The sequence below is a fragment of the Acanthaster planci genome, linkage group LG09 (assembly GCF_054643075.1).
Source record: "Acanthaster planci isolate LZ-2023a linkage group LG09, COTS_SCS, whole genome shotgun sequence".
NCBI lineage: Eukaryota > Metazoa > Echinodermata > Asteroidea > Valvatida > Acanthasteridae > Acanthaster > Acanthaster planci.
The window spans coordinates 13,545,480-13,561,928 of NC_141785.1; the positions used below are offsets into that span (position 1 = coordinate 13,545,480).

Consider the following 16,449-nt stretch of genomic DNA (forward strand, 5'->3'; position numbering starts at 1 on the left):
TTGATACCTCATGACCTTGCCCTTTTTTGTCTGATTTTTGAAGTTGAAAATGTTGACCTGCTCGCGTGGAGGAAGGTACCAGGCAGTTTTTCAGTTTCTGTTCCAAAAGGATAATAATTGTAGCCCCTTTTCAAATCCTGGACCTAGTTAGGTGCGGAAACACAACGTCATGAACGTGATTTTTCGTACGTGCAAATTCTGAATAGTTATATCAGGGTGCGGACTTTGGACTCGTGCTCAAAAAGAGCTCTCTGGGTTTTTTTTGAAAATTTCCAACAGCGATGTTCTACACTCTGCGTATGTGCATTGATTCACATGCACGTGCTGAGGAAGTGCAACTGATGAAGTACATAGCATATGAGGGGGGGCAGACTCCATCATGTGCATGCTGTCAATATGGTGTTCAAGGGTCGATTGTTGTGGTTGACACACGTCACAAGACCAGTCACCAGTGAATATTAACAAAGGACTGCTTTTGTTTGCAGTTCATTTGAATATACATGAACACGTAGCTTGACTTGAATTCAGACTGGATGCTGTGTGATTGTCTCAATTTTGGGGTCTTGTAACGGTCTTCAGTATCTGGTCTGGACTGCCTCATTGCACACATCCTAACAGAATGTGAAATTTCCTGGGTGGACTTGCGGCAGTGAGTCAAGCACACTACTTGCTCGTTGAAACTGCCATGGCACACTAATTCCCAACGTGACGTCTGCGTAGATGTAGGTCTTTGAACTTTATAAAGATGCGGAAATTGCTCATTGTGACAAAGTTTGGGGGAATCTGGCGCAACGCCGTCCAGAGATACCCCCGAAAATGTGGAAATTAGTGCACAGCTGGGCAACGTACTGAAATATTAATATAAGCTATCAGTCTTGTTTTATTGCATGCAAAACCAGAAGTGGTATGGCTAAAAAAACTGAACAGGTTTCCTCAATTGGCTTATTTGCATATCAGTATGATATGTATGCTGGTACTAGGCTTAACAAATTATTCAAAAGAAATCAAGAATATGATGGTTGATGTCCTTTTCACATCGGGTAAATGTAATCATTTTCTTTCTTTTGTATCTATTTTTGCTACCTACAGCAATGTTGAATACACCACTGCAAAGAATAACAAAGCTGACAATGCTCCTGAGTGTAAGTATAAAAAAATAGACTTGGGAAAACTAGCCAGTAATGGCTGTGATCAATATTCATATATATTTAATGAATATTCATTATGGGATCCATGCATGTGAACAAAGTAGTGATATAAAGTACAGTTTACCTTGATTAGAATCTTCTTTGGGTTGTACCCAGAATATTTCAATCTTTATTATTTGAAAATTAAATTTTCAGAGGGAAATTTAATCTTGGAAAAAAAATCAGAGGGGGAAATCAATTATTTGGATTGCATTTGGAGGGGAATTAGTGTTAAACTTGAGTTACTGCAGTTATAGGACTTGTCCTGCAGTTTGCATCTCTGAACATGTTATGGACAAAAACCAAGATATATTCAAATGCACATGTGTTATGACACATAGTTTGTCAAGTTCTGTCATCCAAGTATCACAGAGTTGGCATGGTCTTCCTGTTTTGTCGTCCATGTTGGGTACTTCAGTGATTAATTAAAACCGTACCGCCCTCCATAGACCATGCACAGACCAAATGTGTGCACCGGTCTCCCGTTTTCGTCTAATTGGTGAATGTACTTTTTTGTTCCGTCATTGCACGGTGACCCCCGCGTTTACTTTGCCACAGTGGCAGTCACCCGGGACAGCTGCAAAAATCATCCCAAGCTAGTGCGATTCAAGTTCGCTACAACTGGCAAACTGTCATGTAATGGCCTTGAAAGTAGAACAGTAATACACTTTCCTTTTTATGAGCAATTTGGACAAGTTTATGAATCATATTGTACAGATCTTTTCCTTTGCAGAATGACCATGCAAAAATGTGAGGGTGCATCTATACATGCCAATGTCATTATTGTACATAATTAAGCACGAAAATAATTTGTGTATTATTAACCGATATATATTTTTGTCATTTGTTATGTTTGCCATGAGTCTAACAACTTTCACATGTACTGTGAATGTAACTGTGGATATCTTGACCTTTGCAATACTCATGTTTACACTGTCTTGATATGTTTGGTTATTAACCGACTCACATAGTAAGAGAAATATTCACTGTGAGTCATGGCAGGCCCAGCTGTTATTAATTGACCGACAGAAAATATTAATTGCAGTATGGTATGTGTACAGTGGCAAAGTGAACAGGCTAAGCCATTGACACGATCGTAGAGCAAGTCACGCTGTAGACATTCACAACATTTTATGGAACAGCTGTGCTGTATTTCTCTGCTAATGACATGTACCCTAGGCAGTGCTAGCAGTAGGGTAAATGTAGTATCGTTTATTAATAAATGTAATTCTTTATTCATAAATATCTTAGACAGTTTCCCCCATTCAACAAAGGGCAACATGGCCGTGTATTGATAATACCCCCTGTGATAATGCCCACTACGTAAAAAGGGGCTGGAACCTGGGTACGAGATAGTTTAATCCATTCCTATTGGTCAAGAGTCTGTGTGCACTGCGGCATGCCGAACTCACCACATGCATGCATGCCAATTACATGTTAGTCCATATAAGGAGATTCTTCTGGACTACTTGCATAAGGAATACCATCAAATGGAAGGGGGTGTTCGGAAAATGAAACTAATATTCTTGAACAAAATCCTTGGAAATTTAGTGTTTATTGACTTCTTATGACTCTCTGACTAAAACTGTATTTACAAATAGTATAAATATGTGCTTGGTGAGTCCGAGACCGGCCAAGTGCATAATCATTGCAGTGACCAGAAAATGAACACCAGTTTGTACCGAGTATGAAAATGGGCATGAATTTGTGAGGTCGCAGTATTCACGGTGCAAATTTCCCAAACAATCGAGCACATATCGACCTTGGGAAATTCTGTTTGCTACTGATCTAAAATTTGATTTGCTTTGACCTTAAGTTTGAACCGGGCAGAGTTAAGTTTGTTGGTCACAGTTTGATAATGACAAAAGTGATAAAGACATTTTGGTCTGTCTGCAATACCCCTTGCTTCAGGCCAAATAAGGAAGAGTGTCCGATTCATTCTGTTTGCGGCTTAAACAACAGTAATATACGGGCTTTGGTCAACCACAATGACATCAGTGTATATCAGCCTCTACACTTTGTAAAACGATGTGCAGATATGCAGGTACATGTACGTGTAGACCTCGGATGCACTTGATGGTTAGTCCTCCAGCCTCACCGATGGCCTAGTGTGCTTTTTGCTCAGGAAATCCTGTGCCTGTGCTGTGTTGATGATGACCAGGTGTCCGCTTCCTGCAGATCCACCGACGAAACATTGATTAAAGGTTGTGGAAAGAACTGCAGAGGAATAAAAAGTAACTCGCCTTTTGACGTATGTGCCGCGGTATCCTGTGGCTTGTACGTGCATCACTCATGTTGCAAAATGGTGAACTTGCGAGCCGTTGAGCAGATGTGTGGGGCCACGGGGCCACAAATTTCCTCTTAGGTTGCTCCAGAAAATGAACATTGTTTCAGGAATGGAATAGGCAGTGAAAGATAAACATACTGTACCAAAGTATTTGTACCATTATAAGCTGATCCAGCTAACCATGGTTAGCAACTCTGTCTGCAGTGGTACAATGTAACTCAGTTATGCACAAGTTGCGTGGCACACAGTAGAGGATATGTGCAGTGAAGGTCTTCTTTAAAAACTGACTCAGTTGTTATGCATTTTTAAACTCTTCTGCAGTGTATGAAAACTTTTTCCGGAAGACTGAGAGTGCTGTTGCTGTATGCAAATCACGGAAGACACTGTTCACTTTACAAGCTTTCATGTTCAAATTTCATGCCCCAAATTTGCTCAATGAAAACATTTCTGAGAAGAGTTTGCCTTCACAGTTACTGCTGTACACTTGCACAACAATCTCAAAGAGGTAGAAATTTTTGATTGCAAATCAGAACAAAAATCAAGTAGTTTTTTGTGCGCAAATCAATGCAGCATTGGAGTAAAGTGCATTGGACCACATCACAGTTTTGGCACGAATGTACAAATTTGCATTAGCATGAAAACCAGTCAGGCTTGTAAAATACCAACTGAAATAACAAAGCAAAAATGGAAAATGAGACGCAAACGCAAAGGTGCATCACTTCCAGGCTTGTTGTGAAACAGTTGTATTACAGCTCCCCTCAAGTGCCTCCTTGGCCAACTTGAACAGGTTGATGTACAGGTAACTTGCCAATTTACTGGTGCAGCTGAAGATCAGGAACACCGGCAACATGAAATTGGGGTGCCATGGTGTTGATGCCATTACCTTGGATTAGGTTTTGTGCAGTTGCTACTAAACATGGAAGGTTTTTGCTCAGCAACAGCAGGTCAAGGTTGCACTCTGACTTGTGCAGGGGAGTATTTTGCACAGGGCAAAAGTGGAAATGTTCCTGGTGCAACACAGCACGTAATTATTCATAATGTGTATACGAACCCAAAAATTCAGTCAATGAAATGGGATGCAATGGGCTGTGCCATTCCCTAATAATTTCACTTTTATTTATTGAAAAAGTACACACTTTATGCATAATTCTGCACTTCATTACAAAATGATATATTTCCACTCTGACATACATGTAGCTGTAGGTAATATTGGCTCTTTAAAAAAGACTGTTAGTAACTTCGCTGAGTAACTTCCCTGAGTAATTTCCCTGAGTAACTTCCCTGAGTAACTTCACTCTTTTTGTGGCAGTTTTTCACTGTAGGAGGGAAAGTGTTGTCCATAATATGGCTTTTCAAAGAGTGTTTTTCACATTCAAAAGAGCAGCTCAGGTCCTAAAACTCTACCCTCCGGCAGTTCCTGGTTTATTAGGTCTTTACATGTAGTCAGTTTGAAGACTTGACCTTCCTGGAAGAAAAAAGACCTGTAGTTATATGGAAATCCCTATTAAAAATACCCCAAACATGCATATAAAAAGCATTGCTTTTCATCACTAAGGTTACTGTTGAATGCCTTTTACATGCCCATTGTTCAAACGCTGTAGATTGATTGTCCCAGCCCTTGGCTTTCATTGAATTTTTCTGTGGTCTGTTGGCTCAGGTGTGCTTTAGTCTCCCCCTCCCACATCCACGAAAGTTGCCCGTATCATTCCCAGAAGGATACAAATAAACTTCGGAAAGCCCCATTGAACTTGTAAAATGTGCATTAGAGCAAAGTGTGTGTGGTCTGGCAGGGATATTGGACAGACAGAAATCAGCATTTGATAATTCGGAATTCCAGGTGCCTAAAATGTGTATGTGGGTCAAAGCTGAGTCAGTGCAAATGATGGAATATTCAAATATATATTCGACTATTTGGCCTTCCCATCTTTTGAATGTTCGATCATACCAAATTGCTTCAGAAGCATTTGTGGAAACTCAGTACGTAGGCCTTTCACACTAGACAAATCTCGGGGGTTGGCGCAGCATTGAGGCAGGGTTGAAAACTGGCAAGATTCACGGTTGATCATTTTCAACCCCACGCAAACCTTGCATCAACCCCGAGATTGACTTCAACCCGGGTTGGAAAATTGTTGGTACTCATTTCCAGGTTGAATGTGCCCTGACAGGCTCGGTTTGCACAAAACATGAGTGAAACAATGAACACAGGGTGGAAGTATCAACTGTTTAGCTCAGGGTGGTCACGGGTTCGCCCAGGGTGGAGTTCAACCCAGCTTGAGAGGCTGTATGAGAGCCTAATGTTTTGTGGTGGTCTGCCTTGTTGAGTTTACTGGACAGTGGTCCACTCCCTACTTCAAGGAGGAGGCTTGGAGTCCAATATAGTGATTCCTGATTGCTTATTTATTCCCTTAATCCCAGCAAGATCACACACCACAGAAAAGAAAAAGTAAAACTGGAGGAAAAGTTAACTTGTATTGCCTTGAAATATGCTTCTAGAGTGCAATTTGGTTACCAAATATTGATATAATCAATTGAAATTTGGCACAGCCCATAGTGGGTTTATCAGTTGTTGTGACTTTTGATGAGTTGTTTCAAAAAAGTAAAAAGTGACCATTGTAGCATAGTCACCTCCACCGGATACTCGGTAAAATGCCATCAGGACTATATTGCTGATGCTGGCATGAATTGGATTAAATCAAAGATCAGTTTTTCTGGATGGATTTAGTGTAGAGGCAACATGTGAGAGTGAAAGTCACCCAGCAAGATTTTGTATCGATTTCCAGGGGGGCGTAAGGCATTTGGCCCAAATACTGTTATGTGTAATATTTTGATGAAAAACTAATGAAGTGAAGTTTGGCTACCCGTTTGAGGAAGCTACATGCAGGGATTCAATTGCAACCCGTTGAAGCTAGTTGGAATTGTTTCCCCTACAAGATTTCAAAAAGCACCAAGCAAAAGTGCTGAATCAATTACTTATTGCTGATGAAGCACACCAAATAGTACAATGGGGGAGGCATTTCAGATAATTGGTAGAGGCGGAGCTCACCAGTCCCAGGTGACCAGTCTGGTATCATTTTCATCATTTTAAGCATGCGCAAGTCAGCTTGAAAGTGGTACAAACAACAAAAAGGACCAGTTTTGGGCGCTACCCTGTGCTTCAGTAGTCCCCTATCAAAGGATGAATTCAGATGTGAATGTTATCACAGGCTGTAATAACATTTTGCCAAAATTTGTCCATTGATTTTGTCAGACGTGTGACAAAAATCTTGAAGGGAAAACCTCACTGGTTAAAAAAAGAGATTATTAGAAAAAAAGAAATATGACGCTACTGAGTCATTCAATAATTTGTTGTTTTTCTTCCTGTTTGAGGGGACTGAAACAATGAGTTGTTTTCAGTGGTCCTTGCCACACATGCATGACGCTCATGATGCTGCGGCTGTTACAGGGAGGACTGTTTGTGCAGCAAACTGAAAGTGCTTCAGGTTTCGTTGGTTTGGAAACTTGGCCCCATTTCTGTTAAAATAGAAAATGAAATTTGTCTTTTCGGTTGAAAGTTCTCATCGGCTCTTCTATACTGTCTGGATCCCAGGATGCAGTTGGAAGAAAAGCCATTGGAACAGCGATGATAATTATGACAAATTTTTGGAGTTCGGGGATAAGGAAGTAGTGAAAATTTATACATATATTGAGTGGAACGTGTTGGTTTTTTTTCACAAAGCTTTACAATGTACATGTAAATTGGACCAGAGCCAAAGAATTTTTGTTGTCATGGGAAATCCCAAAATATTCTGGTGCCTTGAGTGCATGTACTGTAAGAAATTTGTTGAAAATATTGTCTGGCTGCCGTGTGTGTTTGCTCGTGTTAACTTCTTCTTGGTCAAACTAGTTTTTAATACAGTCTAATTCTTGTTTGGTGTATCGATGAAATCTGAGGGTGACTTATTCATCACAAATAATGTGTAGAGGTTGTGCGTAGAAATAGGAGGAAAAATCTCTGATTTGCATGCGATAGGAAAACAGATTTTGTCATAGAAAGCTATGTGTCGTTCTTAGAAAGCATTCTTGCTGGAGGCAGAGGTTGAAACCTGTGAATGAGTTAAATGCATTCCATGGGCCTTTACATTGGTTTTATCAAGAGTAGATGCATTAATGGCCAGCCTTCATTGTCCATTATGGCAGTGATGGTGATTAGAATGAACAACTCTTCCACACACATGTAAGCCCCTAGTTTTCGCTGGGTCGGTTTCACTTCTGGGTTTTATTATGGTGGGTTTTTTGGTGGCAGTGTTTGGTAATATTTCCTGTTATGCATCCTACACACTAGCTTGCGGCCCACTGGCAGTTCAGCACACCTTTCTTTCTGCTCTTTTCCAAGTTTGAACATTTGACCCTTTCATGTTTGTGGTGCCAATCAGGATGAATCAAAGTGTCATTTTTTGACGTTGCCATAAAAAAATATCAGTTAGCCAACTGATGGCTCAACAGAACATTGAAAAATATTCACACTAATGCACAACACATGCATTTTAAATATTAACCTGTTTGCACCGATTTTTTAATTCCTTTTTGGCCGTGCCTATTTTAGTATCCAAGGGGAAATATACTTCTGTATATGTATATGCTCCCTACCCCGGTTTGACCAGTGTCCTGTCTGAATTGTGAAGTGCTAGACTTTTGATATGCGCTCAACTCCTTCTACAAATCATATTTTTAAACAGAGTGAAATAGCCTGGTGTGAATCTCACACATCTCGAACACCACATCATTTATTAAATGCTAGGTTGGTGTTCCATCCCAGTTCAGCCATGCTCCTAAATTGTTAATGTGTTATTCATGAAGTAGGTACATGTACATGTATGTAGCAACATCAGTGATACTCTAAACCTGAAAGTGAATGGAGAATCACTCATGAAGATAAAAGTTCTTTTTTTTTTTCAAATTATGAGTTCACAGTCAGTTTCCCTTTTCGATTTTGTGCTGGCTTTTTTTTCAAATTATGAGTTCACAGTCAGTTTCCCTTTTCGATTTTGTGCTGGCTTTTTTTCACATACATGTATGAAATATGCAAGACCCTCCTGAACAAAACTGAACTGTTTTCTCGCGATGAGTGACAGACTGTTTCTCAACCCTGCTGCAGGATTTGCTGATTCGCACTCCCCCAGCCCACGAGGACTATTCCATTCTTGCTCAGGTGTTGGAGAAAACCCGGACATTCTTCAAGCAAATTGATGACGCCACTAGAGAAACAGACACTTCAAAGCAGGTCTGTGAAAAATGAAGATTTTTGGGGTCGCAACTCAAGATGAGATATTGGTTTCCCGAGAGAATATGGCTTCAAGCTTTTTCTATCAACAGCTTGCGATATCTGTCAATGTCACAACCGTAGCTGCATTCATAAACCTCAACAGAACTATATAACATAGATTCCTTTGTATTCGTGCCATATTTTAATCGGAAATCTGCCAGTTAGACTGTCAAGATAGCAGAGACAAAAATCTACCAGCCCGGATGTGAGTTTAAAATAAAAACTTTTAGGTTTCCCTGTGTGGCAAACTGGAAGATTGGGAGGGGAGATCCCATATCCATTTCCTTCGTTTGGCATTCAGAGGCCGAGGTGGTTGAAGAACCTCAGAATTGTGACCCATGTCTTCACCTGTCCACCCTTGTTCATCCAAGCATTTGTCCGTTGAAGAATATCAGTTGTCTAACAGAATAAGCTCTCTTGGCAATCTTTTGGCGGGGGAGGGGGACTTCTGTGTGTTGCTTTACTTGACTACAGAAGATAGAATACAACGGGAACAAAGGATGTTCCTCCGTCCTTTCAGTGGTCAGCTTGTGCTCAACTAGTGTACTCAAGAGTTTTATACTGAAGGAACAGTGAAAGACACAATACTTTATCTACCCACTGGGTTTTTTTGTTTTCTTTTTTCAAAATTCAAAATTTTCAATTTTCCCCTTGAGAATTTGCATTACGGTATTGATTGTAAAATTGGCTTGAGGATTTCCAGCACCCATCCCTTGCCATCCAGAGACTGATATCTGGATACATTTTACTTCTACAGAAGAGGCGGCTGATCAAAGAGAGCTACTTGGTGGAGTTCAGTGAGGAACGGAAGCTGAGGCACGTGCTGCTGTGGTCGGACCTCATCATCTGCGCCAAGGAGAAGCCCGTCAGGTGGGTCAGGCCATGGCCTAGAGATGCAGCTTAAAGCTGGAAATAACACTGTGGCTGTGGGTAGCCTCTGGCTAGCAACTGCAGCCACTCACCATAGACCTGTGCATCATGTTGAGCCGCAGCCAGTTTTATTTGGACATGGCTGTTTCTATTCTTCCACAGGCCAACTTGGAGCTCAGTGCACAAACTGTGCCCAGCAAAGACTTTTTTTTTGCTTGGTGAAAACAGAGCATTTTTGCAGTGGGTGCTGGTCCTCTGCACCTTCTTGTATGACAGCACCTTTAAAATTGCACCTAAATCACATTTCCAGTCACACTGCAGTTTGTAATTGTGACAGTGCTAAACACTCTCATAAATTTATGTAGTGGGGATGGACAGAGGCAAAGTGGCTTAAATGGTTTAAAAAGTACAAATCACATAACCAGTAAAAATATTTTAAGAAAGGATGCTTTAGTGTTGTCATATGTGGTCACTTGCTTGGTCCAAAACGATGATTTTTAACACGAGATTAGAAGGAGAAATTCCAGGAGAGTAGTTCGCATAGAGGGAAAACATAAAGGAGCTTGCAGTGAAAGAAATTTCCCAAGTTGATGTCAAAAGTATTGGCACACCCCCCTTTGAGGGATTTTCTTTCCTGTTCCATCTTGCCACCTTCCCCCCTCAAGATTTGCGACACTCTGATGGTATCCTACAGAGAACAAGCGTCACTCTAACTTCTTAAGTAATGGGACTCCATACTGTTGTATGAAGATGAATGTCAGAAGTCAACAGAAACAGAAGACAGAACCCACCCCAAGCATGCTTAATGTGATACCTCTTGTAACATTGCAACAGTTGAGGGCAAAGCCTTCATCTGTTAAAAGAGGAAAAAAGAACACAGTCTCTGTCGAACATGCACAGATCTGAACTTTTAAAGGAAACGTTTCCATTTTGTTTTCCTCGAACAGTGGCATGTTCCACCGCGAAAAGGCCCAGTATGACTGTCAGTGGTACATGCCGTTGACTGAGCTGTCGCTAACACCCAACGAGAGATCGGAAGGTTGGTAATCAACTTTGGCCAGCCTGCTGGCCCATCTTTCCATCCCTCTAGAACCTAATGCCAGACAAAAGTTGCTGGAGAGGCCTCTAGTTACAGTGCTCTTTTGAGTAGGTTGTGTCAAAACACGGCTTGTTGTGTGGTCTCCCTTGGCAGTGTTATCGATACACAAAAGAAACAGGAAATGGAGGATGTTATGTAAGCTTCTGCAAGGGCTTCATTAACGGGCAAGCCCTTGAATGAGGTTTGAGCCAGGTCATGGGGTTATAAATGAAGCTTTCGTATTGGTTACATGACCAAGCAACTAATACTGTAGTGAGTAGATGTCAGCTCAACACACATAGTAAGAAAAGCTTGAGTCTCAATATAGTGAAATATTAATTGCCGTCAAACCAAGCACCTTGCATGGGCGGAAATCTCTCCTTGATCATGGGGGGACATCAATTTACACTTTTTTTTTACAGTGTTTATTATCTTACTCCATTTATAAAAACTCAAAAAGGAAAATCCTCAATCCATCAATTTCATTTAGTATTTTGTTTTGCTTAAAACATGGAGGGGACATTCGACATTGTGTTCCCCCATACCAAATTCACGGGGGGGCGGGGGGACCAGATTTCCACCCATGCTCCAGTGTGGACGGAACATGCACTCCCCATTGTAATTCTCTTGAATGATGTTCAACTAGCTTTAACTTGTTCTTTTGGACCTGTTTCTGTGTTTGTGTGGACAGTCCCGGGCAAAATTACCAACATGAGTGACCAAGAGCTGGATGAGCTCAAGAAAGCAATCACCGATCTGAAGGCCTCCATCCGCAAAGAGACCAACTCAGGAGTGGTAAGCCCTGTGACCCTTTAAAACAGATGGAGTGTGGTTGTTAATACCAATATGGTAGCCGCCGGATAACCAGAAATCTTTTTTTTCGTGGGGTTTGAAACAAGTCTCAAGAATTGGCAAATCCTAGATCTTTCAGCATAATAGGGGAAATTGCAATGGTGAAACAGACATTAGTAGAGAAAAATAGGTATTCAGCTCAATGGCCTGTAAATCTTCACCCTTTTGTTAACATTAGAGCAGTTGACAAACCTAACCAGTCTGTATTTTGCCAAAAGAGCCATGTGCATACCCAATTGTTAAAAACCTCATGCAGTGCATAATACATATGCAGTTCAGCAACCTTTCAATAGTAAACACTTCTTACCATATTTAACAGGGCGGCCTTTAATGTCAAGGATGTGTAAAATAACTGCACCAGCTGGTACCCTGCCGTTTAACCCATGTATGTTTTGTTTCCTTCCCTGGTCTCCCACTGTCTGTTTCCTCTCCTAGCCCTCAAGTCCCGGTGGGTCATTCCGTCTTCAGACCAGCGGCAGGGTATGCCAGAAAATCTCCCCCCCCATTAAAAAACCTTCCAAGCACCTCACAGTCACTTAGCGCTGGTTGCTGCGTTGCTGTCTCTAACAAACTACCCTTTCACTAGTAGTCAAATTAACACAGTGTCTAAGCCAGGCCCACAAAGACACTCAGAGGCCAATGGCAACAACTGCAGAATCAACTGAAATGCAATCCGTGCATCAGTTTTTCTGAAAGAGGCACGCGCGCAAGGACTAAGCTGTCGAGGTTGGGCATTGAGCCAGTTTGGTCTTCAACAACCCATGCCCAAAATGAAGCATGCCAACAGTTATTTGTGAACAGCAACAAGTGTGCAAAGTCTGGCCTATTAGCCTGGCCCCAGCTGGCTCCCTTGTGTACACTGTTGGAAATACTTTGGGTCAGCTAATGCAGATGTTATCATTTGCCTTTGAGAAATGCATAGTAGGTAGAAATGTACCTGTAGCCAAAGGGCCAGTTCACTGGTTATTCGTTTTAGCTGTCCTTGTACATGTAAAACCCTATTACCACCCAAAAGAGACAATCTCAGTGATTCAAACTGATCTGAAATAGAGGTGAATGACTACTGAAATATTTCCTTTTGGCATGTATTTTCAGTGCTACTAACATAACCCACTCCCCAAAACAGAATAACACTAAGCACTATTTTTTGCTGAATTTCACTCGAAATCAAAAGCTTTCACTCATTATAACGTCTAGTTCAACAATTATCTCTAATTCTGATGAATTCTAGCTTTGCTGTCTTTGTCCATAACAAATTTTAAGAGCCAGTATTGAAAACTTTTACTTCACCCATGTCCTTTTTCAGCAGGGTTAGCTTCAGCTTTAGTGCCTCCAATTTTTGTGCCTTTAAAGGTGCTTTAAAATGAATTTACGGAGGAATTCAGCTGAGCAGGCTGAAAAGAGTCGTTTGTCCATAAAGCTGTTAGTTAAACCAGTATGAATTATCTTCGGTATCTCAATTGGGTGTCCTTTGATCCTTGCTTACTATTAAAAGTTGATACAATGTACTATGATGCTTCTAACCAATTTTCACCAGAATGTGTACAAACAGGTCTCAATATTTATTACAGCCAACATGGCCACTGGCCATTTGCCTGCCGGATTGAACGCAGTGCTCTTTAAAAATACTGTTCAGGCAAAACACATCAAGTCATTTACAGTAAATATGCATGCACGTGTGATCTCAAATTGTATTATACCATAAATATTTGTTTGTGTGAGGGTGTTTAGAGTCAAATAAAACAGTTGTCACAATTCAGTAGATAAGCTCGACTTTTCCCCCAACAATAACCAACTTGCACTGCGTGCACAGTTAAGTGGAAGCACACAAAGTGATGCAAGCATGGTACACTGACTGCTGCTGCTATAAATAATGAGAAAGACTTGGAGGGACCGGTGGGAAGTGATCCCCACGACAATGTAAAGCACGCTCCGAAATTCAAGAACCGTTAACCAGGAAACAGTCTCCAATTTTGGAAATATTTCTGCAAGTTTTAGTTCAAGGAACTAGATTCAATTCCTAGTGCAATTTTCCAACCAGCAATCACTAGACTGACGCAGCAGTAGCCCCTCTGTGTGGGCGTTCCATTCGCACTGGTGTACATCTGTGCTTTACAAAAACCGCTTTCCAAACTTCAGAGCATTGTAACAGAAATCATTTTACATGTTTTATTGCATCTGGCACTTAATATTTGGAGTGCTGTATCAAAATATAACATTTTAAATGAGAGTGCTAAAAGGATACAATCAACGATGCCATCATTCAAATTTCAAAACTAGCTTGCCATTTTTTACCACACAATGTCAAACTTGACTGGACAAACTTTGAACAAGATGTCGATCTACAACTTTCTTTGATAGAGCAGGAACCAATCTTATTTTTTGTGTTTTAAATTTAAGAATTTAAGAAATTGGGCCAGTGACAAAGAGTAGAATTTATTTCAACTTGAGCAGATGTAGATGATGGGAGAGCTATTTTTGTACTGAATTGTTCACAGGTATTTACTGATTTATTTGGAGGAATTGTTTAGTTTTTTATTTTTCTTTACATTTATTTGCATGTATACTTCATTTACCAAGTTATAATTTTACTAGTTGTGCGAACTAACTATGCAATTATGCATTAACTTTGACTTAGTTTCACATCAGTTGACCTCGGTGCCCATTGCCTATGGCCTAGGTACCCCTTGAAGTTTTGATAACACCAAGGCCAAAGTAAACGACCCCCTCTGTTTCCTGAATGTAGAAATCCTATGATGACATCTGTTGTAGGGGAATCTTTCATTCAGTGGCAGTAGCGTTTATTTGTCACCAAAGCCAGGAGCAACTGTTGACCCAATTCAGGGTTGCCTTTGTGCACCTAACACAGCTCAGTATAAATATGTGGAAATTTAACACTCTAACCTCCATAAACATGCAGTCTCTGTCTGTCCATGTACTGGGGCCTTCCCCTACAAAATCTCAGCTTTGTCTCTGGCTTCATGTTCGAGCTCCACACACAATTAGGACTGGGTGTACATATGGGGTCAAATACTTGTGTTTGTATCTGTTACATCTGTACAGTTTCGTCAGTTTAGAACACATTCAATTCCAAGAGTGATCAGGTAATGCGAATTACCAGCCAAACCAATAAATGCAATTTAAAGTCAATTTCAGCAATATTTCTGTGTCTATTTCACTGGTCAGTTGCGACAGGTACACCAAAAATATCACACATTTGGATGCCAAATTTATAGAATGACCCAGTGTCACATGATTAGTGTCTGTGGTTGGTAGCAAAGTGACAGTACTCCAAACGTTAGCCTGGTCTTAGAAAGAGAAACATCTCTGTCATGTTTACAGCAGAAAGTGAAGCTCGTGTGCGTCAGATATTCTCAAACTGAGACTGCATTCATGAAACTAAAGCCAAACTCAGACACAGCTGGGAATCCCCAAATCCCCCATTCTGGTGGAATTGAACTATACTAACTTCTTGGTACTGATTACGGTCTCGGCATGGGGCAATTTTTGTCCCAGCATTAGCATGTGGACTAACTTTGACAAAAGTCAATTTCGATCAAGTTGAGACCAGAATGTGTCTTGCTTGATAACTTTGTCCAAACATAAGGATAGTATCTATTCAAATCAAATGGAAGATCTGACACCTGTGTTTTGTATTTGACAGATCTCAAATCATCCTTATTTTTTTCTTTTATACCAGAAACTTTTTTGTAACAGAAAGATTGACAATCACAGATTGAATCATCACAGTTGTCTCCGGACTAAATTGTTTACTTGTTGATATTTGTTTTTAATTTTGTGTCTGTCGATTTACAGAGACAGAGCAAGCAGCTGACCAAGACATTGGAAGCCAAGAAGAAAGAGCTGACCACAAATGTAAATCTACCATTTCTTGGTTTTTTTTTTATAACTGATACTGCTTTTGCACAAATGTCCCCTCCCCCTCCTCCTTGTGCTAGCTGTACACATTGCTGCAACTTGTGTGTGGAATGTCGAGGTCGACAGAAACGACATTTCGGTTTGAATAAGTCTTTCCTAGTTTGGCTCTCAATCACTTGCTTCGGCAGTTACACATCCCTGCCGAGTTCAGAAAAACATTGAAGCTGCATGGTTACAAATCAGAATGGCGTGTGGGGGTTTAATGAGTGTGACAATAAGGCCATGTCTCATGTCTGTGGCTTGAAATTAAATGCAATGCTATGGTACTGGCTGCAGCCAGTTGTAAGGAAGAAGGAGTCAGCTTATAAATTATTGTTTCAGATTAGCAGCTTTGTGAACTGTGACCCCGGGTATCTGCACCACCTCAGCCACTGACAAAATTGTTAGGAGTGTCTGACCTCTCATCCAATATGATTTCTCGATAATATGCACCAACATAGGACAGTTTTAAAGTTTCTTTCAAGATGAAGTGTTAACCCAAATTGAATTAAAGTCACACAAATAATTTGTTTTGTTTCTTCCCACAGGAGGGCAAGGTCATCATAGAGTCACCCAAGCTACCTCTGCATCTCTACCATCACCAGGGGAAGGTAAAGCCATCTCCAAATCAACTGGCTGCAGCTAGGATGAATGAATGTGGGCATCTATGTTAGTTGTCTACAGCTGCTAGCAAGCGATTTGCATAGGCACATGCATTATTCCCAGCCCCAGTCATAAGATTGGGAGGCCCAGATCATCTAAGTAACAGCAACAATGATGCCTGCCTGTTGCCAGTTGAATGTGCATATGATCATAGCATGATTTGCATTTCCAAATCTTGAGGACCTTTGTATATGCCGACACCATACCTTGTCAACAGTCCTGGGTCCTGAATCCAAATTATCTTAGATGAAACCTTCTCTTGTAATAATAAAAGTTGTTAAAAAGCCAGCCA

At 40.8% G+C, this 16,449-nt stretch overlaps 1 protein-coding gene across 2 annotated transcripts in view; it reads left to right on the forward strand.

The window, feature by feature from the left end:
* The window catches only part of LOC110982219 (active breakpoint cluster region-related protein-like), a 52,038-nt gene that overhangs the window by 24,876 nt on the left and 10,713 nt on the right, over window positions 1–16,449 (forward strand). Inside the window, exons 7-14 of one of the 2 annotated variants that reach the window (XM_022240491.2) lie at window positions 1,090–1,142; window positions 8,609–8,734; window positions 9,534–9,646; window positions 10,594–10,685; window positions 11,416–11,519; window positions 12,012–12,056; window positions 15,393–15,452; window positions 16,043–16,105. In XM_022240491.2, coding sequence (XP_022096183.2) covers window positions 1,090–1,142; window positions 8,609–8,734; window positions 9,534–9,646; window positions 10,594–10,685; window positions 11,416–11,519; window positions 12,012–12,056; window positions 15,393–15,452; window positions 16,043–16,105 — 656 coding nt within the window. The remainder of the gene's footprint in view (window positions 1–1,089; window positions 1,143–8,608; window positions 8,735–9,533; window positions 9,647–10,593; window positions 10,686–11,415; window positions 11,520–12,011; window positions 12,057–15,392; window positions 15,453–16,042; window positions 16,106–16,449) is intronic. The other variant, XM_022240492.2, reaches the window with a different exon arrangement.